At 38.2% G+C, this 23,516-nt stretch overlaps 1 protein-coding gene and 1 non-coding gene across 17 annotated transcripts in view; one reads left to right on the forward strand and one right to left on the reverse strand.

Annotated features, from left to right (window-relative positions):
* Nucleotides 1-1,898: 1,898 nt before the first annotated feature.
* LOC146322521 (U4atac minor spliceosomal RNA) lies at nucleotides 1,899-2,025 on the reverse strand. The gene has a single exon (XR_014771342.1). It is a non-coding gene; the product is annotated as a U4atac minor spliceosomal RNA (small nuclear RNA).
* Nucleotides 2,026-2,423: 398 nt separating this feature from the next.
* Nucleotides 2,424-23,516, forward strand: part of clasp1a (cytoplasmic linker associated protein 1a) — a 72,395-nt gene continuing 51,302 nt past the window's right edge. For 15 of the 16 annotated variants that reach the window (XM_084724501.1, XM_084724508.1, XM_084724513.1 and 12 more), the window contains exons 1-6: nucleotides 2,424-2,498; nucleotides 3,247-3,350; nucleotides 4,303-4,394; nucleotides 4,803-4,878; nucleotides 5,571-5,668; nucleotides 9,095-9,165. In XM_084724501.1, the coding sequence (XP_084580627.1) occupies nucleotides 3,327-3,350; nucleotides 4,303-4,394; nucleotides 4,803-4,878; nucleotides 5,571-5,668; nucleotides 9,095-9,165 (361 nt within the window). In that variant the 5' untranslated portion in view covers nucleotides 2,424-2,498; nucleotides 3,247-3,326. Of the gene's footprint in view, nucleotides 2,499-3,246; nucleotides 3,351-4,302; nucleotides 4,395-4,802; nucleotides 4,879-5,570; nucleotides 5,669-9,094; nucleotides 9,166-13,524; nucleotides 13,661-23,516 lie in introns of those variants that run through there. The other variant, XM_084724517.1, reaches the window with a different exon arrangement.

The raw sequence follows: 23,516 nt of genomic DNA on the forward strand, positions 1-23,516 counted from the left end.
GGTTAAAGGTAAAAGTGGGGATATCCAGGTCAGGATTGTGGTTATTTTCTAGGATGTCTGCTGCAGTGAACAAAAACACTGTAGATAAGAGAAGCTGTAGAAATGAGAACATAGCATGTCGGGTTAGGGGGATTTGGGAAGGGATGATGTCTGTGAGATTTGGGTCTAGAGCCTTGAGGGGGAGGGTCATGTGAGTGTATTTGTATTTTGGGGGATCCGGATGTGGATGACGGCAAAGAGGAGTTAGCCATCTGTCTGCAAAGAGGAGGAGGAGCCTGTCTGTTCTCATCTGCTCTGGACTGGAGCGTGCTGTTACTCTGTGTTTCTCTTCTGATGAACTTGCACTAAAACACATTATGCAGTTGTTGCTTTGGGCCCTTTGTGACTCAGCTTTACTGAGCGCAGAAACAGAACAAGGAAAATAGAGTGGGTTCTCCCAGTTGTCACACTAAGAAAGGTAGAAAGACCTCCTGCATTGACCCTGAAACTAGATTTGAGATGACCTTTTCAAAACAGAGTTTCTGTGGAGGTTTATACCATTGTTAAAGTCTGCTGATCCCTCTCAGAGCTCTCATTGAGTCTTTGTGTGGGCCCTGTCATCAGTCTAATTACTGTAATTCCCTCCAGTTGGAGAACAAAGGAATGTGATCTGAGGATTAGGCCTGTAGACACCAGGCCTTCTGCCTGTTTGGATGCTCACTACCCGTTTCTCCAGTTAGAGAAAGAGATCTGGAAAAGCAAGAAAATACAGTATGTGATTACATAAAATGAGTAGATAAGGGTAGACTCGAGAGCAGAAATGTCTAGTACAGAGTAGAATATAATTGCATGAAAGCGAAGGAAAAGAATGATACCTGACAGGCTAGAAATGTACATTCTGTTTCACATGAGGTAGAAAATTAAAGGGATTCTTGGAATTATTTAATGTGGTGTTGTATGAGGTACTTACTGATTTTAAGTGTATTACAAACAGTAGATGGTGGTTGGCATGTCCCCACTTTGAAGAGGCAGTGAGAGGAGTACCAGCATGGGAAGTAAGCAATGTACTGCTGTGGACAGGATCAGCATCAAAACATATTTTATCCACCTAAAAAAAATCAGCCATGTGTATACTATATTTAGATTTTTTTTTTTCAGTGCTTTACCTTGCCATCAGACAGCCTTTTCTGGTTCCCACTTCTGTTACAAGCCAATATTGCTTTCACCAAAGCAACCAAACTCTATGGTTGAAATCAGTTATTTTATTTTGCATAACATGGGAGTTGCTGGAATGTTGCTTCCTCCATGGGTTAGTATATTTGTGTTGTTGTTTGACTTTGCTGTTTTAAAGGATAGTTCAGATTCACCAAAGTTCCATAATAACACAAACAAATTAACAGATCAAGGCAATGGTAGGCCAGAAACTTCCAGCTTCTGCAAAGTATAATTACTGACTTATCCCATGGAGTTTGGTTGGTTTGAAGAGAGTGATATTTGGCTCATATAACAACAGCTTCACATCAGAAAAGGCTGTCTGACAGCAAGGAAGAGCGGTGAAAGTATTATAAATATATGGTACACTTAAGCTGATATTGATTTATTTTTTAGGTGGCTATAATACCTTTTGCTGCTGCATCTGTCCACAGCAGTATATTGCTCAGATTTGGTTCTGCTCATTTGTCTTTCTCCAACCTACTATCTACTGTGGGACTCTTGATAAGCACCTCACACAACCCACTTCCAGTTATCTGAATCAGCCTCTTAATTTACCAAATAACATAAAAGTGCTCAAGTTCATGCATGCAAGTATTGTATCCTTCCTCTGCTGTTCTGCAACTATACCACCAGATGGCAGCAAACTTATACATACTGGTAATTTGGGAGTGTATTTCAGTTATATTTGTTGTAACATGTTTAGAGTTTCCAAAAATTGCACCATACACTAGACAGGTGTCCAGGTGATGCGTGAGTGTTGTTATGGTGTCAGCAGGGCTGCTCTCACTATGCGTTCATTGAGCAGCTCTTTCACCCCATGACAAGGAAAGGTGCAGTGGGTGGGGCCTGTGCATTTATATCAATGCTTGGCCACAGAGGCTTCTGTCGTGGTGCAGGAGTGAAAATGCTTTTATGTCTTACTTGAGTCCCAGATGTGTTATAATTTGTTTTTGTGAAGGTTATAGGAGGTCAGTGTCATTCATAAGCACAGCAGAAACTTACAAACATGAAAATAATCTGTCTACCCATAATGCTTTGCAACAGACCATTTTGAATACAAGCTCCAACTTGAGCTTACCAGGGTCGTGGCAATGATTATTTCATTCATGGGTGATAAAAGTCATATCAATGAAATGAGAGAATATTTATATGATTTATTTTTTATGAAATATTATTTACAAATTGTATTTAGATTAATTTCTATGTTTTATTTTGTCTCCACCAGGTGGCTCTGCTGGGCTTGGACCTCCTATCTGCTGTAGTGACAAGGTTACAGGAGAGATTTAGGGCCCATGTAGGAACAGGTAAGATACAGATTTTTATTTATTTTTTTCTCACTTTTTTGTCAAGTGCCTATATTATGATGGTTTAAATCTTTGTACCTTGTCATCATTTTCTTAATGTAGCTAAAACAACTTGCTTTAGATTTCTGTAGTGGGACTTACAGAGCTGTTCACCCCTAATTACCAGTTTCTCTTGAGCTATTTGTCTTTTATAGCCTCTTTTATTTTTTTATTCAGCAATTGAAACAAAGAAATAGAAATATGTTTTGATTTGACTACTTTTTGTCTAGTTAAATTTTACAGCATTAGTCACACCACTTCTTGTTAGGTTAGATACAAGATTATCATTCAGTCCAACACCCAACACCTGGCCTCGTTCTTCTTATGAATACGAATAGCTGAACAATGAGATTCTCTTGTCCTGGCTTTGTTTCTTGCCCTTCTCACTTTAATCTCGATTGCCCTCCACGCCCTGTTCTGCCACCTTTCTGCACTCAAGTTAAATAAGAATCAAGTCATTTACAATTCAGATTCTTCCTCCCATTCCAAGTTTGGCCAAATCCTGAAACAGATCCTTCAATTTTAAGTTTGAATGTCGGATGTTTGTTTTTGTAACATATTAAAGAAATGGAAGTAAAGTAATTTGTTTGCAAGAAACATGTTGAGACAGTCTTAATCACATCTTCATTAATTCAATCAGTTCTGTTCTGTTTTGTTTGATTTTTGTCTTCTTCAGTTCAAGTGTGTCCCTCTGTTCTCTTTCCCTCAGTTCTTCCCAGCCTTATTGATCGATTAGGAGACGCAAAAGACCAAGTGCGAGAACAAGACCAAACACTGCTGCTAAAGATCATGGAGCAAGCTGCCAGCCCACAGGTACCAACACATACATACATACACACACACATACACATACACATACACATACACATACACATACACATACATACATACATACACATACACATACACATACACATACACATACACACATACACACACACACACACACACACACACACACACACACACACACACACACACACACAGTTCTCATTCATCATGGTGCATCAGTGTGAACTGAATTTTTGAGTTCCCTTTTAGAGTCTGCTGTCTGCTATAGTCTAAAACTATAATAACTATAAATCTAAGTAACCCTGGCTATTCAGATTAATACACAAACATGAATATAATTGACATCATTCTATAGGCTCCAGCATCCCTTGTTAGAAGTGTCATTTCAAAGAAATGAGTGTGAACTTGTACACTAACATGTTTTTCTAATAGAGATCATTTTTCACTGAGTTTAGGATTTCAGCACACAGCCTGAACTAATTCTAATGAGTGTGAATGTCAATTTGCTGCCGATATTCTTTTCCTTTTTGTGTTGCTGTTCCCCTGAATAACAGTGCCTTATTTAGATAATTAATTATTTAGGTAATAAAAATTGCCTTAGTTAGATTGTAGCTTGTTCAATATGATGAAACTCGGTGCTGAGCTGTTGGAAGTTTATCTGATTCTCAAACCTGTGATGTTGATCCAACACAGCCCACTTCTGTTAGCTGATACCCCACTTAAAATTTGTATGTGGGATCAAAACAATTGAGTTTAACTATAGTTATAGACCTAGAATCAATAATATCAGCAAATGCATTGATTTACTCATTGGTATTTAAACATTTGAATAACCAGTTCTTTTTTACTTTAGGCAGTATAATATAGTTAGTGGTGGGCTGTGTCAACAAACTATTGTCCATTTCCTGTCCTGTAGTGTATGTTATTGCACTAATCCATATCATGCACACTATTTTGCTGTGTGTTGTTGTAGTATGTGTGGGACAGAATGCTGGGAGGCTTCAAACACAAGAACAACAGGACCAGAGAAGGAGTGTGCCTTTGTCTCATCGCCACACTGAACACGTGAGTCAAATGCCTCCCGTCCATTTTGCTTTTAGAGTGCGTCATTTGCGAACTCCTTCCGTAGTATTTTTCTCCACAATTTTCCCTGTCAATTCATGTATAATTTAATGGATCCATTCTGTATATGAGTCACAATTTCATTAGTTAAACACGTAGTTACCTACTCTACCTGCTGTGAAGTTACAAAAAATGGTGTTTTATTTTTGTTAGCAGTCGTTTGATAAGCTTCTGTTTTCAAAAGGCAAACATGTCTCTTACAGCAGTTTTCTTGGTGTTGTTACTATGCTTTGCAGCTTGACTGTATTTAACTTCCCTGTCCACACAGGAGGTGTGTCTGCTCTTGTCTCCTTGTATCTCCTCCAGCAGATCTGCTCTCTGGACTGATTTACTTCAATTCTTTTCTTCCAGATACGGAGCTCAAGGCCTGACCCTCAGTAAAATTGTTCCTCACATATGTAACCTGTTGGGGGACCCCACAAGTCAGGTATGCCCAGTCATGCTTCGTCACCACTGTTGTTAAATATATTTCTTTCTGCGATTTACCTCAAAGAAGTTTGTGGAACTCTGTCAGAATTATAATATATGTGGGAAATAATATTACACAAACTGATGACAGATTACACAGACTTCTTATACTTCATACTGTGAACTTTTGCACAATCCCTGGACAATATTTTGAACATTCAGTACAGCTCCTTCATACAAATAATGTTTATGCTGGACATATTGTTTTATAATATATGTTCATGCCTTATTGTCCGTTTCCTGCTTTTGCTTCTTTATTTGCATTACTGGCTTTAAAAATGTTAATTGTTATGCACCAGTAAACTGCTGCAAATCCCTTGTGTATGAAAACTTACTTGACAATAAACCTGAAGCTGATACTGGAAAGTAAGAAGAATTTTGAAATGAAGAGCTCTTAGATATTCTCATTGTTATTTGTCACAAGGAATTTTGTTTAAAAGAAGGAACATGCTGCATCACTCCATACACTGTCCTTCCCCTGGTGGCAGCATTAAGTAGTGCATTAAAACCTGCCATGGTAGATTGATGCATCAGAACAAGGCCAGACCCACTGAATGAAGTGCACATGAAAAAAGTCCCTAAATGGTCGGAGTAAAGATTTCAGCGTTTATTGAAGTTGTTGATAAATTCTTCTGGTGTTGTGCTCATCAGGTACGTGACGGAGCTATGAGCAGCTTGGTGGAGATCTACAGACATGTGGGTGAGAGGGTTAGGATGGACCTCAGCAAAAAAGGCCTTCCACAGTCACGGTAAGCCAACAGGACGCTCTCAGCCTGTCGCTTTCTGTCTTCATATTTGTGCCCCCTTCCATCCTCTTCATTTATTTGCTCTTTTCTGTTTTTGTATCATTTGTCAATCTCATACACTTATTCTCTCTCTCTCTCTGTCTCTCTCTTGCACGCACACACACACATACACACACACACACACAACACACACACACACACACACACACACACACACACACACACACACACACACACACACACACACACACACACACACACACACTTACAGTGAGCATAGGTCAGATGCTGTTATAATGGTGAGAGGAAGATTTTCTCCAGTGCCCAGACACAAAGAGGAAGCAGGCTACAACACTATGGTTCTTCTCCCCCTGGTGGCAGAATTAACACACTGCATCTTTAGGATCCTAATTGACCAGAAGATGATTTACACTCAGTTGCCAGTTTATTAGGTACACATATCATAAACTAATACAGTCTAATACAACGGTCTTGCAATGCCTCATCCCTTCATCAAGGTTAAAATGTTCTTTTTTGTTTGGACCTGTTTTTGAAGGGTGTTGAATCACCTGTATTATCATTTTGGAGGATTTAGTTTGTGGTGCTCTTAAACTGTTGCATCATAAGAGGAGGTGTTTCTAATATTATGTACAGTCCAACCAATTTCTACCAGTGAGGATAGAGTTAATAATAGAAACACCTTTGAGTATAAAGCAATTAATAATGCAATTCAGCAGCACCACAAACTGTATCCTCCAGAATGATCACACACTTGAATCAATACCTCTCACATCATAACCTTTGTGAAGGAGAATTTATTGCAGGACTCTGGTTTTAGACCAACTAATTTTAGCTAGGTGTACCAAATAAACTGACAAATGAGCATATGTTTATACTGTTCAAGTTGAGAGTTGTTTGTGAGTGAAAATGCCACAATAATGATGTTATATACACACACACACACACACACACACACACACACACACACACACACACACACACACACGTGCACAGTTCCTCATGTAGGATTGCTGGTCTTGCCAAAGCCCCAGCTATGTTGTACTATGTACTATGAAAACCTTCTGTACCTCTTCATCTTCATACTTAACTTGTAGCTCCACAACCCAAAATTAAAGTGCTTAATTATAAAGGTTGTGTAGTTATTAAAACTGTACACTCTAGTTGTGAAAAAGGTTCATTGGGCCGCATGTGTGAATAGTTCGTATATAGATTTGATCTCAAATTGTGTGTGTGAACAGTTTAATTAATAATTTCATTTACAGACACTCATCAATACTTGTGTACGTCTTTTTGTTCTCAGATAAGATCAAATTAACACTCACAAACTCAAGTTTTGTGCTAGAAAATATTAATCATCATGAAGAAAAAGCTATTTACTTTATGAAAACACAATAAAAAAATGTTATACAAATTTTATTCATTTAGTTTTAAATGTTTACACTTGAAGATGATTAGGTCACAGAGAAAGATTCTTCAAATGCTGTGTGCCGCTCCGCAACCTCAATTTAGATTACAGACAAAACTATCTAATCCACCTCATCTGCAAGTACTTAACCACTATCGGTTTCATGGCTGCTGTGACCTTCCCGTCCAAATGTCCAAATTATATGTGATGGACAGAATGGCATCATGAAATTGGTGAGAAAGTTGCATGACCTGTCTCTACCTGCTGCACCCTGACAGAGAAACCTCTCCATCTCATGTCTGTTAAAAAGTTGTTGTTTTTTTCTTTTTCTTGCCTTTAAATGGCATTTCCTTTACTTTTTCTTTTCTTCTTCTTCTTTTTTAAGTTCAACAGTACCTGTCAAATGTCAGTGGTACAACTGCACAATTAATCAAAAGGCATTAAAGCACTGTGGTGCCCTGGCCTAAAAATCATGTTTTCCAGATGTATGAAACCTGTTTTTTGTGGTACAGACCCCAACAAATGTCACAACATCATGAATTTAATATTTTTTTTAGTGAAAATGAAAGTTGTGATCCAAAAATGACGATTTCCACTAATCATGAATCGTATCATTATTTCTCTTGTTTTTACCATATCATGCAGCCCTAGTCAGTGGCTTAGATTTAGATTTGTTTTATTTTTTAAAAATGGGACATACATATTAATGAACATTTCCATGTAAATATGTTTGAGATTGAAGCCAAGGCTAATTTCCATCTCTAGTCCCATTGGCAGGTTGGTGTTCACAGAAAAAAGGTAACAATAAGAGAAATATTAATATAGAAGGAGAAAATAAAAGGAATAAAAATCTCTTCAATTGTGTTTTTGTTGCAAACATTTTTTCGCAGTGTTTCTTAAATATGTTTCAAGTCAGCTTTACTTGTAACTTTAGCTAAACTAAAAGGCATTGTCAGCATCTCCCGGGGTAATTTAACAAAACCACACAGCAGTAAACTGTAACACTGCAAAGTTCTCAGTAGAGGTTGAGCTTTTTCAAAAGTTTGTTAATTATAGAGGGCTGCATTTAGTGTTGCATAACTGTTCTTTCTCAGCCATATAGAAAAGGGACATTATCCTATCATTTTTTTGCCCACATATAAACACATCCATTGGTAATGTCAACAAGATTGCTTACATGTTTTTAGGAAACAAAAACTGGTCAATGGACAATCACCACCACTTCTGAGCAGCTCCACATTCAGGGGTTTAATGCTTTGCTCAAGAGAAGATCAGATGTTGAAGGTGCTTTAAAAATGAATGACGCACTGCTAATAACTGTAGAGTGACATTTTTTCCCTTGTCACCTGATTTTTGTCCACATGGAAAACATCTTGATGATCTGTTATGTGTCATCACGTTTTTATCATTCATCAAGCAGAATTGAGCTGAACTGAATTACACTAGATGAAGTTAGTGTGTAATGGTTTCTATGAGTGTAGATTGCATAAGTTACTGAATTCATTGCATGTGACATAATTTGATATAAAGTGTTGACAGAACACTGCAGATGATTTTTCCAGCCACTAAATCCCCTCAAACAGGGAGCCAGAATGTAATAGCTCAGGTTTGGATTACCTCTATTTCTTTTTTTTTTTTTTTTTTAATATCATGTTCTGTTCATTTTATGTCCTCTTTGACCTTTTTCACACTGGACCTTATGTTTCCCCCCTCTCTCTCTCTGGCCCTAATGCCAGTTTGTCATCTGTGTGGCAGTTTTGGACCCTGCTGTCTATTTTGGTCTTGGCCGTCTCTGCTGCACAGACCAGAGGGGAGAGCTTCTCACCTCAGAAGTGATGGACGGTGCTGTTGGCAGCTTCAGGGTCCTTTTTACTGTCCGTTGTCATTCTTTCTGCTTCTGTTTCCCGACACTTTTTTTCACTCCCCTGTCCCTTTTTTTCTTTTTATCATCACTCGTGTGCAGATTTTTAATTTTTTCTTTCTCTTGCTTTGGTTGCTTACAGGTTGAATGTAATCTTCAGCAAATTTGATGAAGTCCAAAGATCCGGGAACATGATCTCATCCTCTGGCTCAGGTGAGTTCTCTTCCTGCGTGTTGTTGTTTCATCTTGCTGTTCTAGCTTCTGTTTTTCTATCAACTGTTGCTTTTGTTTGCCATGTTTTATTCAGACGGCTCTTTGACTATTTGATATGTATCCATCAACAAAATATACCAAGCATTGCTGTTGATCTCAAGTCTTTCAGAAATAGTTTGTAGGTTCCCACTGTGTGGAATGTTTTTTTTTAAATTCCTCTCATCGTTGCTTTTGTTGTTTTCCTTCACTACATCCAGCACAGTCGGGAATGAGGATGGGCAGATGCACTGTGAATAACAGGGCTGTTGTCTAAGTATAACATGGTATGAACAGAGGAGAGTTTGTGTGTCTGGAGCAGCTCGGTGGTTGTTTGTTATGTTGTGCGGGGAGAAATGTACAAAAATATCTTCATTCAGGCTTTCATATTCATCACCTTGTCAATATCTTTTAGTCGGCTGTTTCTTTCCTGTATCACTGCTCGTCTTTCTCTCACGCTGCATCCGGGTGTGTCAACGTCCTTAAGACTGTATTTTCCATGTCGTGTGTGTGTGTGTGTGTGTGTATTGCTATGTGTGTGGAGGAAGGAGGGGGGTTGCAGGCCAGACGGCCAGCCTGGGGCTAGAGGGGATGAGGTTTCTCCACAGGAGTCAGGCATCCACTGAAGCTTTCAGATGTCCTTCTGTGGAGCCAAAGACCAAAACAGACTTCCTGAGGCGTCCCTCTTAACTGTATGACTATATCAGAACAGACAGGAATATTTAGAAAAAAGATACAATTACAATAAAAAGATAGATCCATGTTCCTGTATTCGTCTACTTATGAGTGTTTGGTGTGTTAAAAGAGTTGTGCTCTCGGAACTCATTTACTATTATCTGACAATCATTCAGCATCTAGAGGCAAAGGCCAGTTTTCTGGGGCTTCTAGTGTAGCCAGCGGATATCTGGATAACAGATAACCAGGCCAAGACTTCATCTTCTGTGTGCCAGTCACTGTTTACCATCTGATTAGAGACACAAGACAGCTTTGCAGGCTAATCTCTATAAACAGATATGCATATTAATTAGGTCTGTACAAATAATGAAAATATTATCAGAATCACAATATGGCCAAGTGCGATATCCACATCGTAGAAAGCTGCATTTTTTTGGCAAAGGAAAAATGTGTGACAAAACAGCATTATAATGAAGTACTGTAGTGCTGCAGAGATACCCTGGCCTGCAAATCTTGTTCTCTATATGGAAGGAAACATGTTTGTTTGGAAATTATAGTAGAAAAATGACCATTCCCTCTAATAGTGAACTATGTAGCATTTGCAATATCTGTTAAAATAATGGCAATATGATTTCTTGTTATATTGTGCAGCTATAATATGAATGCAGATAAGTTTTAAAAAGCTAATAAACATCTAAATTGTTGCCAGACAATAGCCGATGTTTTCTGAGGGGAAGCCCACTCAGATGTGACTGATCAATACTATTCAGACCATAGGTTACATTAGACATAATAAAGGTTCTGTCAAAATCTTTTTAATTTAATTTATTTCATTCCTTTATTTATTTAATTTTAATTTATTTTAATTTCAGTTTTTAATGATAATTAGACAGAGGCCCATTTAATAGCATTTAATTTCCAAAAACAACCCAATCAAAATAACATTTAATATAGAGAACTTACAGATGATGCATTTGTTAGAGCATGGAGGGAAAGAATGATAACAGACAATGACTGTGTGTTACTTTTCATGTTGACAGTGGAGGTTTGCTGACAACAGAAAGCATTGCAGCTGGGTGATAACCACAGTTTTAGCCACTTGTTTGTCTTTCATCATCCATTGTATCAATCCCACTTGTTTTTCCCCTCGTTTATCGCCCACATCATTATTATTGGGCTCAGTGATGACAACATGGTGATTTTCTTGCTAGATTTAGTGACTTTTCAGACCCTCTTAGTGACTTTATTTCTAAAATTGAGTAGCAACAAATTTAGCAATTTTTTCAGGCCATCAAGGAAAAAGCAAGAAATATATTCAAATATGTGATATTGTAATTCATTCCATGCATGCTCCTCAGAATAATGCAGTCCATGGTTCTTCTGCCAGCAGCGCTGGGGTCTCTTCCTCTCCTGTTGTGTCATGTGCTGGCAGTCAGGTGTGATGTGTGAGGTAGACAGGTTTGAGCTTCGCTCTCACTCATTCCCTCAGGGTCTCTGCATTCGGATGTTCCATTTGCTTGTATATATGTAAATAGCGTGTTTCATCCTCTCCCTCCCTTCATGGATTCTTTAAAAACTCTCAAAGCATAGTTTGGCTAAAAGATTCTTCTATCCATTTTACATTCATATGCAGATATTTGTCAGTAGAAATGAGAACAGTTGTGACCTCTGTACAGGTGGAATCACTCTGACACCCTCACTGCTGACTCTGTCCCATTCCAGCTGACTACATCCATAGTGCATTTACAGGGACAACAGCTGAGCCAAGGAGAATACAGTCAGACAGGGCTCAGCATTTCAGCAGCAGTCTGCAACATCTCTGCCGCTACCACTCACCAACATTTCACATGTGGATTCCAGCTGCCACAACAGCTTAATTAATTATGCCAGTCAGGAGCACTTGCTGATCCTCTGGTGTAAGATGATAGCCTTTAAATGAACACCATAGTTTTCTGTTCGTCACCACTGCAGATTTTTTTAGCTGAACTAAACAAACTTAAACTGATGTTAGTTTTAGGTCTATTATTAGACTCTTTTTTTAATCTGTGGCTTATTTTAGCAACATGTTTTGATCTGACAATAAAGTGTACAACACTCTGTTTCTATTCATATCAGCTTTCAAAGGTCACTCCACACGAAGATCACTTTACTTGGCATGAAAAACACGACTCAGTCAGTGAGAACAGTCGTGTAATGTCCTCTGCGGCTGTGTTCGAGCTTTCTTAAAAGAAGGAAACAGCCCTTGGATTAGATTCTTCTTCTTTTCATTTTAACAGTGAAAATGACAGCGAGTAGTACTTAAGACACTTAAAAAGAAGGAGGAGATTTCTTTATATATAATTTTATTTTTGATGTTTTGATGTTCAATTTTTCTCATAATGTTATTTTCTAATTTTAATCCCTCCTGCACGCCGATACTAATCCCAGGTTTGTGTGAAGTAATAATGTTATTTAAACTGTTATTACTATGCAGTACACATCAATACCATAGCTTGCGCCTGTTCCAAAATACAAGAGAGAGTTGCTGAACATGTGGAAAGTTTGGAGGAATATGCAAACATGAGTCATTTTAGCAGTTATTAGATAGTCAGGCATCATATTCATCATGATCAGCTGCTTGGTTCCTCACAGGCTTGACTTCGCGCTTTCACAGCTGCACTGAAATTGACTTTGCAACTGTAGACAATGATTCATTTAAATTTGAATCAATTTGCCTCAGAGCTGAGAAGAATGTCTGGTGTTTATATGGACGGAGGATAATCGGTGCTGTTAAACAAGCCTGCAGTTTAGTTTGACAGTTGTGACAACAGCTCCAAAATAAACTTGGTGTACAGAAGTACAGGAGTGCTCACCAAGAAGGCTGAAAGGTAACTTTATGACTAAATGTATGTGGACAGAGGCGAGCAAGTAGAGCATTTGCCCCTCCACTATTAGACCTGGGGGAGCAAATGTGTGCCTTTGCTTTCCTACTTTTTGATCATACAACTTTACAATTTTACAGTTTAGATTAATAATATTTCATCCACTAAAATAGTGCAGGTAAACAAGTTACTGGTAGTGAGTTGAGGTGGCAAAAACCAAAATAAAAAGTTTGCACGGGAACATACTTTATTTTTTTATGGATTATATTGATGCGAAATTGGCAAGAAGATGATCAACATATGACACCCATCATCTTGTGTTTCTAGAGTTGTGTAGGGAGCATTAATTTAATTCAAACCACTAATATTTATATTTTTTTAAATTTTGGTCACCACTACAGGAAAAAATCGTGCCATATCTTTCCTTGCCTGTCATTAATCTTGCAACTAACTATGACCAGGCATGGACATCTACTGTAGTACTTACATAATATCAGAAAAAAAGAGCATTTAACTTTGTATTTTGCAAGGGACTTTAATCAAGTACGAACTGACGCCAGGCAAGTAGAGTTCTGACCCATGAAAACATTTACGTTGAACCCGATTGTGATGTGTGAGACAGATGGAGGCAGAGGGGGTGGCTTTGCTGTGGTGCTGCTGCCACAGTGGGAGGGAGAGAAGGGGAAGGGAGGGGGAGGAGAGGGAGAGAGCAGAGAGATTGTAGAGGGATAGATAGAAGAGAGGGAGGAAGGGATAGAGCAAAACAAAGCAGCCATTTCTGTAGCACCACTGAGAGGTAAACAGTGGGTGAGACATATAGGGTGAAGCCTATAGAGAGACAGAGTTGAGCTATCAGCTGTGTAGCAGCATTCCTCTCTGGCATCAGTGCTGAGGGCGTCTTTGCACCATGACAGCTGGAGAAGGTAAGACTGAAAATAGAATGGGTTTTCTCTTTGCTGAGGTCACATCTCACACATGTGTAACACAGATTTGATTATCCATCTCTCTAGAGGCTGTGTGTGTGTTTGTGCATGTGGAGGTGAAAGAGGATAGAGGAAAAAATAACTGTTTGAACTTGCTTATGTAATCTTGGTTTCTTTTTTGCTGCTGCAAACCGTACTCTCATTGATATCTCCAGTCAGTCTTTCTCCCGCAAGTGAATTCTGTCATCATGGTGTTTTTTTTTTGTTTTTTTTTCTGTATTGCAGCAGCAGTCTTTTCCAGCACAGAGCTGTAATGTTAGATTTCATGCCTCTTGTTTATCTGTACTGTGGAAACAGTCTCGCCTCCAGTGTCCTCTCAGCGCATTGAGCGACAGCTTGCTTAAAGCATCCCAACACTTAGTTAATCTTGCTTCTGCACTGGCCAAGATGATGAGAGCTCAGAGAGTTACTGTCAGTATGTAAACTGTCACAAATGACTGTCTGTAACTTGCACCATTTGTTATGCAATCCATTCAGCCGCCCTTCATTCATGTAATCTGGTAAATGTTGGATTACTTGTAGTTCGGTTACGTTGGGATAATTCTGCTGTCTCCAAAACTGCAGTCGAAAGTGTAAAAAAGTATTATACACTAACTGAAATATTATCACAGTGTGGTCAATAGCAATATCTAAATCACAGAAGCTGCATTTTTTTGAAGGAAAAATGTAACAAAACAGCGTTACAGTGAAGTTCTGCAGAGATACCCCTGATTAATCAGTCAGGCGTAGATGTTTGGTTCATAAAATGTCAGAAAATTGTGAAAAAATGTTGATCATTGTTTCCCAAAGCACAAGATGACAACCTCAAATGTCTTGTTTTGTCCACAACCCAAAAACATTCAGTTTAAAGGACTAAAGAAAACAAAAAAAAAAAAAAATCAATTTCAAAAGCTCAAATGAAAGAATTTACCCATTTTTTCTTCAAAAAAATCTCAAAATGATTAATCATTCATCAGAATATTTGGTTATAACTAATTGATTAATCGAGTAATTGTTGCACCTCTCCTGCCAAGCACACACTTCTTTTCCTCAAAGAGCTTATGGGTAAGTCAAAAAGCTCTTCTGTCCTCTCTGGACTAATTTAAACTGAACATCATGAACACTTTATGAGATATCTCTGTGTTATTGGGAATCTGTGAGACTGGACTTTGCAGACTTTATGCTGAATTCGTTGCAATCAGCAGCACTTTAAGATTATTCTTGCAATGAATTACTGTCATTATAAGCCTCTTGTGGAATAATGCAGTACAGCTAAAACCCCTACATTAATAGTGCACAGATCTCAATCTCTAGATCTCGATCACAAGCACATCATCAGATTGATTGGCTGACTGGATCATTTGTTAGATTACTTATTCATGTTTGTGTAGAGGGGGATTAAATTCTTAATGTATGAATGTGAATTTGAGAGAACATGAATACTGCGGTGTTATAATTTCAATCAACTGTAAAGAACTGACCACCACACATATTTTTTGCACAATCTGAAATAGACAAATTAACATCTGAGTATAAGCTGTAGCAGGGCTTTAGGGCTTCAACTAATGAGAATTTTTATTATCACAAAGTCATGGTGATGTTTTCAAGTATCTCGTTTTATCTGACCAACACTCCAAAACCTGAAGATATCCATTTCACTGAATGTGATTTCACACATGGAAGAGAAAATACATGAAACAAGAAAACATTCACATTTTGCAAGCTTAGAAGAAAAAATCCCTCATAATCATCATCCACAGAGACCTCACCCTCGGTCCAGATCTTCTTATTTTCTCATTATTTCGCTGTGCTCAGGATGGTTTACCAACCCAGAACATCATTATTTCACACCCTGAGAATGAGACTCAACAATCAGCAACCTTTCTGCTGGTATACAAACAAGAACTGTCAAACCCTACTTATTCTACCTTAAATCAGTAACCAAAATTGCTGCCATTTGTTAATTCATTGACTTTTTGTTGCAGCTGTAGGATCTGATTGTGATACTCTAATGTATTTTAGATTTAAATCATAGTTCTGTATAAATTTCTTGTGTCGAGCAAGGACAAACGAACTCATCTCTATCATTGAATTTTGTTCATTAAATCACATTCCTGAGGTCTCACTTTGCATCTGTAGCTACTTACAGCTTGACCACCAACAGCAGAGAGATTCCACTCTGAAACATTTAGCTGTTTTTCTTAAATACCAGACATCTCATGACTGAAATTGACTTCTTCTTTAAGTGAGACTGTTAGTGTTGTCAGGTTTTCTGTGGGTTTGTCTGGTTCTGTATGGGACCATTTATAGCAGATCAATGCATAATGCAAAATGAAGCTTCAAATAGAGGAAGTATTTATAACCACAGAGAAGACAGCCGACCAGCAGGCCCGTCTTGAAACAGGGAACACTGTGAATATGGCTGGACTATTGTAGCTACGGTGCATCAGCCAATGGGTTCTCAGTTTCTTTAACACAATCACATAACGCCTTTGTAGTTGGCTTAATCCCTGAGGCATTTGTGTATGTTTATGTGAGTGCATGAGCTGCCTTCAGCATCTTCAATTCTATTCTTTACTGTAACACTGCGGACGCTGCAAGCCTGTCTTTTCCCCAGAGCTCTGCTGGGATGAGCAGCAAATGAAGAGCAGAGCACATCTGTACTGGTCACCTCCAGTCCCATCATGTCATTGCTTAAGTTATAGCAGACAAACTGTACTGAATTGACTGAACTGTAATTTGGATTTTAAACTGGACTCTCCCATATTGGGATCTTGAGCTCTTCAGACACCATTTTTTCCCCCGATACTGACTCTGATACCTGAACTTTTCATGTATCGTGACGGTCCACTGGCAAGTGCTGACGTAAAATATGACACTCTGTGAACTGCACACATTCACTTGGTAAAATAAGACAACTACTGGGTCAAATTAAATTCATAATAGGGATGCGCCATAGATTTCATGTTTCTCATGGCCAATATCAATAAAATAATTGATACTTTCACATTTTTGTATTTTTAAAAAGATCATATAACTTGTAGTTTATGCACACCTCAGGGTAAGAAAGGCTCAGATGTAGTGAGCAATGATGGATGATTTAATATTCCATAACTGAGTTGAACTAAATCAAACTGACATCACAGTGACAACACAAACACAGAACAGTTCTAACTCTTCAGATGTTCATTTAGGTTTTTAAGTGAAGTTCATCAAAAAACTTCACAAATATACTTTGGCTTTTAGGGCATTTTGCTCAAGAATTCATATTAAATGTGTCAACACTGTCAAGTCATTTTCAAATATAACTGATATTTATCTTTAAATATATGCCAATGCTGATGTAGACCAGTATAGCTGGATAGGCTATATCAGCCCTGATATTTAGGTTAAAGGAATGTGATTTGGCTTCTCCTCCTCCTCTGACAGATGCTGAGCAACCATTGCAAACAGCAACTTTGCTATCAGTTTCAGACACTTCAAAATAACCTCCACACTGCAAAGATACTTGTATCGTGCACATATAAGCATCATCATATTGGCAGAAATATCTGCATTTTGAGAAGATACTGACATTTCATTTTAAAGCCTTTATCTGCTGGTGCTGATAATATTGTGTGTTGTGTAGATAATCCAGCATCTCTTGAACACACACTGTGCTCTTAATCATTTATGTTTCTTCACATTCTCACTTTGTCTGCTTCAAGGAAACTAATAAAGAAGTAAATGACAGTACATCACTGCTCTTTCTATTGAAGCTTAGGGGAGATGCAGTGTCAGTAATTCTATATGGAGACCAAAAGCACATAAACAAATGAGCACATTTGGGAAAATCAGTCAGTATGTTATTCTTTGAGTTGTGCTCTTTAATTTATTTAATGTTTTAGAGGTATCTCTTTATTATCTTTATAGTGTAAATTGGTTGGGTTTTAGTGTGTTTCTCCCAGAGACTTCAATAGAACTGGCAGAACCCACAAAAAACAAAACAAAAACATAACATTCAAAATTTCTACAGAAATTTTTATCATGAATTATTTCCACCACGATAGTGACTACTTTTAGACATTATTGGAGTATTTTTTCAGTTGTATCAAAACAATCTTATGGGTCAATGTATGAAATAAGGAATAACATGATTCTTAGAGGTGTGAAGGTATAAATGAGTTCCCAGGATTATCATACTTTCAAAACCCAACTTATGTGTCATCTAGACCTGCTAGACTCATGGATTTGGAATGACACAGTGCTACTGTGTTTGCAGGCATGTGTGTGCACTATGTGTGCATGCACATGTGTGTTTGTGTAGCATCATGTAGGAAGAAGTTAATGCCAGTGGGTGAGCAGGAGAAAGGAGGGCTGAATGCTTATTCTAATGAAGCCCTTTGATCATCACACACACACACACACACACACACACACACACACACATACATACACATAAAGAGTGAATGCACCACTTTGCAAAGAGATTAACATGTTTTCTTATGTGTGTGTGGGTGTGTGCGTGCCTGTGTTTGAGCCTGTGTATCTGAAGCTATTGGCTGCTGTGCAGTGTGGAGGAGGCTCCTGCTTTAAAGCACTGAAGAAAGACCTTTTCTGTATGTGGTCTATTTTAAGCATGTGTTTTGTTTGTGATGCATTCAGATTTTATTTTCAAGAGTGAACATTCAGGAAATACAAGGTTCAAATAGTTATTTTTCACAGTTTCCTTACTATTTCTCATCAATATATGCACAAATATTACAGAGCATTATTTAGTGGTGAGGTTTTTATAGACAGGAACTTCAACCAATGTCAACTTTTGACCTTTAAACACAGGTTAGTCAGTAGTGTTTGTTCGTGTCATAGTTTGAATATGTTTGAAATTGCAACTACATAGACAAGCACAGGTTCTCATTTAATCTGATTAAATTTTATGGAGAGAGGTACTGCTCAAAGTTGCATAGTAATGATGAAAAGGCTATTTCAATTTTAGCACATGGTTGACACGGAGGAAGAACATATATCAGGCTTTGGATACATAGAATACAACAATACTTATTAGTCAACACTCAGTGTTGTTTTTGGAATTTTCATGGCTTTTGGTGATGACGATAACTTGTTTAAAGTATCACTGAAACTCTGTTGGAACGTATCTCTTGCTATGATTTTAATAGTTGATAAACAGCTGAGAGAGAGAGGGTAAAAATGAGAGTGAGAGAGACTGTGTGAGGTGGGGGCACTAACATACTACAGAGAGAGAGAGAGAGATGGAGAGAGAGACAAGTATAAACTGTGGCCAGCCTACTGAATGATGTGATTGTCCTCCTTATGATCTCTGCCAAGTGAATCTGAGGATTGAAGGGAGTCTTTGAGGGGCACAATAGAGAGCGCTGTAGCAGTGACCCCCTCTGCCAGGATGCAGACTATCACCATCTATACCAACTGCACAGAACAAAACATCCTCCGTATCTGAGAGTTGGTTTCAGCTCACTTAAAAATGTACACAAACTCTGTTTTTCTTTACTCTGTTTCTTTACCATGTGTTTAATTTGAGCTCTCAAGTAGCAAGTTGGAGCCAAAGACAGTGTATAAAATAGGTTGAAATCCTATTTAATATACTGTCTATGGTTCAAAGTGTCAGAGAAGCAGGTATTTCAATTTAACATGTTTCCTTAATCTCAGATGACACATGTTAAATACTTTAGAAATGAGATTTAAATGCATTTGGTCTGAAATAACAGGCAATCTGTTTTTATTTGTTCTCATTCTCAGTGACACAAAATTAGTGGCAGAATTTACACGCTCTCATTTTCTCCTTTCATCAGTAAAACAATATACACATTTTAGTTCTTTATAAAATGTGTACTACAGATATAAATCCTAATTTCGCAGAGTTTCTTCCATCGTCTTTATTTGGTGACCCAAATAAAATTCCCTGTGACCCACCTGTGGGTCACGACTCGGTCTCTGGGAATTACTGATTTATGGGATGTTGGCATTGAGGGATATTTTTAAGATGTGGAACAATGAGATGAAAGCGTTGTATATCAGCTAATCTGGGTTGGAACTCCAGCTCCTGTCTCTCTGCCAGTTGTTAGTTCTGTTTTCAAGTGTTTCTACTTTTTTTCATGTCTTCTGACTCTACATTTGAGTGTTTCTCCTCTTTTTTATTGAAGAGGTCAAAACTCAATACTTGCAGGATGAAGAACTGCTTTATTGTAAAATTGATGCATTTTCAGGTAATCATAAAATGCATTACAAAGAATATTTAAATAGAGCAGGTATGAAGCAGAAAAATTGTTTAAAAAAAACCCAACCAATCATATGGCTACATCCTGGAAACATTCTTACCCTCTGCTCTTTTTCCTTCTCTTTTTCGAGCTTGTTGACACTGAAGTGCAAATACAGTACAGCCTGGTGATGATGCATAAAGATGCACTGAGATACGAGTGCAGCTGACTGGAATGTTTAGTACAAATACAGCCTTCTTAGTTAAATCAGAACATCCTGTAACACCTTCAGGCCATCTTGCTTGTCAGCAGGTATTTGTAATAAAATGAAATAAAAAACATTTTTATCAGATAGCACTCACATGCTAATCATCCCCATTTGTGATAATACAGTGGAAAATAAACATCCAGGGCTCGAAATTCACTTTTTTCTTCAGTGTCCTGCAGCTGTCCAAAATTCCACTCTCAACTGCCCAGGACTGGATATCGTTTGAAAAATTATAGTACCAGTACCAATACCAGTATCCTTAAAGTGATACCTATACTAGTATAGTACTTTATTTGATACCTCATTTGATACCCATCATGTGAATGGAAGCTTTCCTGAAATAACACTTCCACATTTTATGCATTTATATACTGGTGTGTAGTATAGCCGTCCTTTCGAACATTTTGGTGGAATCTTCACACTCTGAACTGCCAACACCGTCAAATACACCACGCTCAACTGTACCACTCCACAGACTGTACGGGTTGTAGCTGCTGTGGTGTCGGGCTAGTCACACACTACATCAGATCGAAGATTGCTTGAAGTGATTGGCTGCCAGCAAACCCATACAAATGGTAATAGTAAAAACTGTACTGGAGAAGTTTCAATGCTAGTTACACAGCCCTACAACTGTCCCAGACTTAACAACTGTTGTCTGAAAATGAAGCTCTTTTTCCTTTCTACATAACAATTACAGTTTAATAACTTTGTTTCAGTAAGTGACATCACTTCACTGACTCACTCTGGTCTTCCTTGGAAGTTCTGCTCGTTGTTTCCTGCACTCACATATGAATAAAGATCTGAAACCAACATACATGTAGGAGTTTGGCCACAATCAGTTTTCATCAATCTTTTCGGCATTGCTTGAGTCACTGTTTCTTCTTTTCATCTCTAAAGTATTTCATCAATAAATTGCAGCGCTAATGCAAACCTGTTTCTGATTGGTATACAGCGAGAGAAGGTTACATACACACATATTGAACCTATCTCATAGTAAAAACTTCATTGTGCAGAACTTGATGGCATCTAGCAGTGGTCTTGCCTCACCCTCCCCTTCCAAACGTAGAGAATCCAAGGTGGTCCGTATCATTAAACATAATAATTTTACTTGTAATGGTAGGTTTCTCTATTGTCCCAGAATTGTCCTGGACCATATCTTTTGGTTACCAGGTGCTATTTTTATTATACCTGGGACAACTTGACATCCTTAATTTCAGGTGCTGTAAACACCATGAGAAGTGTTTCACTAGAACATATTAGTGAGGCAGATAAAACTGTGTTCCCTCGGCGATTTTTCTCATTTATGAAAAAACACTCAAAATAAAGAACACAGTAATATTTAAGCATTTAAGACAAGCTGAGAAGAAAATCCTGAATGTTGGCAGTGACAGCAGATGCTCTAAGCTGGTTCAAGGCTGACTGCATCCAGGTTTTAGACTGAGGAATCATTTGCTATAAAATCAGTCTGTAATCACTAAAAAGCAGCAGTCCAAATCCAACCTGGTTTCATTTATGTTAATTCACATGCAGTGTAGGAAACTTAGTCGGCTGGCAGTCTGAATAAGCCTGATGGTCTTACATGGACACTGAGAAATCAACAAGTCACTTCTCTGTTTCACTTCTTCAGTTGATTATAAAGTGTGAGTAGCACAGCCACCTCATTGTCCTCCCAACAACCAGGCTACAATAATGTGTTTCTGTTGTGTCTGTGTGTTGCGAAAACATCACTCTCACTCTGAATAGCCCCTTTTCCCACTTGTATATCTGAAATATTGCATTCTGGAGATCATTCTTCCATTTTTCATATGCTGGCTGACATTGCATGATAAGAGCGTGGGAAGCTGATGTAGGTATTTTCACACTGTTGTCTGCTGCCGAAAACAATGGAATAGAGTTTTTTTTTATTTGTGCCAAAACGATCTGTTGATTAACATAATTCTAAAGACTGATTGATAGTTAAAGTCATTCCTGCATGCCAGATACCATCAGACACCTTCAGAGGTCTTCTGGTGTCCAGGCCTTGACAGGTCAGAGGCATTTTGTCAGCAAGAGGGGAACCTTCAAAATAGTGACGATGGTTGATTAATTTGCCGTTAAGAATTTGATCAATAAAGTAAAATTTGATTCATCTAGTATCAAATAAAGATCTGAAATCTAAAAGATTTTTCATGAAGGCACTCATTCAAGTTTGTGTTTTAAAATATGGCCTTTATGTCTTTCTGTGTTTCATAGGCTATGTAAGAAGTAGTTGCAGTTTTTTAATAACAATTAATCAATTGATTGATTGTTAATGTTACCATTGGTTGATGAAGAAACATTAGGAATATTCAGATATTAGTCAGGTGGCATCAATGTTGTGATTGATCAATGGATATCATCATATCGCATAGCCTGAAACAAAGGTGCTGAAAATGACCCATCTCAGTCGTAGAGCTACTCTGCTGAGACATTTAGCACTTCCTTGTAATATTAGCTCTTGCTTGTCTCTTTTTTTGGGTAGAGCAGGTAGTTGTAATGATTGGGGCTTTTGAGATGATGCTTGTCAGAACAGGTCGAACCTGGGGATCAGTTGGCATTTTGCTGACATAGACGAACAAATCAAAGGCTACCTTCTGATACCTTTCCTTTTTTGGGAGTTTCTGGGCGTTCGGGATTGTAAATTAAAGAGGAACATTTAAGGGGTTTTCAAGGCAGTTAAAATTCCCCCTGTTGCTCTTACTCTCATGTGGAGTGAGGGCAATCAAAAGATTTTTTTCTCCTGCCAGAGATCTGAGAAGTGTCACATTACAGCATTATTACCTCTCTCATAAAGCCAAAGACCAGAGAGTAAAGGTTGTATCAGTCAATCTGTCGTCAGCTGAGTCATGCAAGCAAAATGTTCTCTACTGTGTCTAGGTGAGGAATAAATAACATACTGACAATACAAAACCCTCATCAGCAGCCACAGTATACAGTCACAGCTCGTTTTGGCAATAGGGCAAGCTCCTCCCCCGCCTGGTTGTCAAGGTGATGTTCCAAGAGAGCAAGAGCTCGGTAGATATCTGACAGACTTAAATCCCGCCTGGATTAAACAGGTAGAGGCAAGATTTCTGATGGAACAGAACTCATGTGGTTTAGTTTTTGTGGGAGAAAATAAAATGAGAGACAGCATGAGGCAAAGTACTCAGAGGCTGGTGAATACTTGATTTTATAAAACCAGAGCTTGTAGCTTGAAGGTTAATTTTCTGCCCGACCAGCAGCCTCACTGGTGTGTCAGCAAAACAAGACATCTTTGTTATGATATAACACCGATCACCAGTCATCTGTCTCTTATGTAACCCCACAGGCTGCGGGCTAA

The sequence above is a fragment of the Lutjanus erythropterus genome, chromosome 8, assembly GCF_056507025.1.
Source record: "Lutjanus erythropterus isolate fLutEry1 chromosome 8, fLutEry1.hap2, whole genome shotgun sequence".
In the NCBI taxonomy this organism is placed as follows: domain Eukaryota; kingdom Metazoa; phylum Chordata; class Actinopteri; order Lutjaniformes; family Lutjanidae; genus Lutjanus; species Lutjanus erythropterus.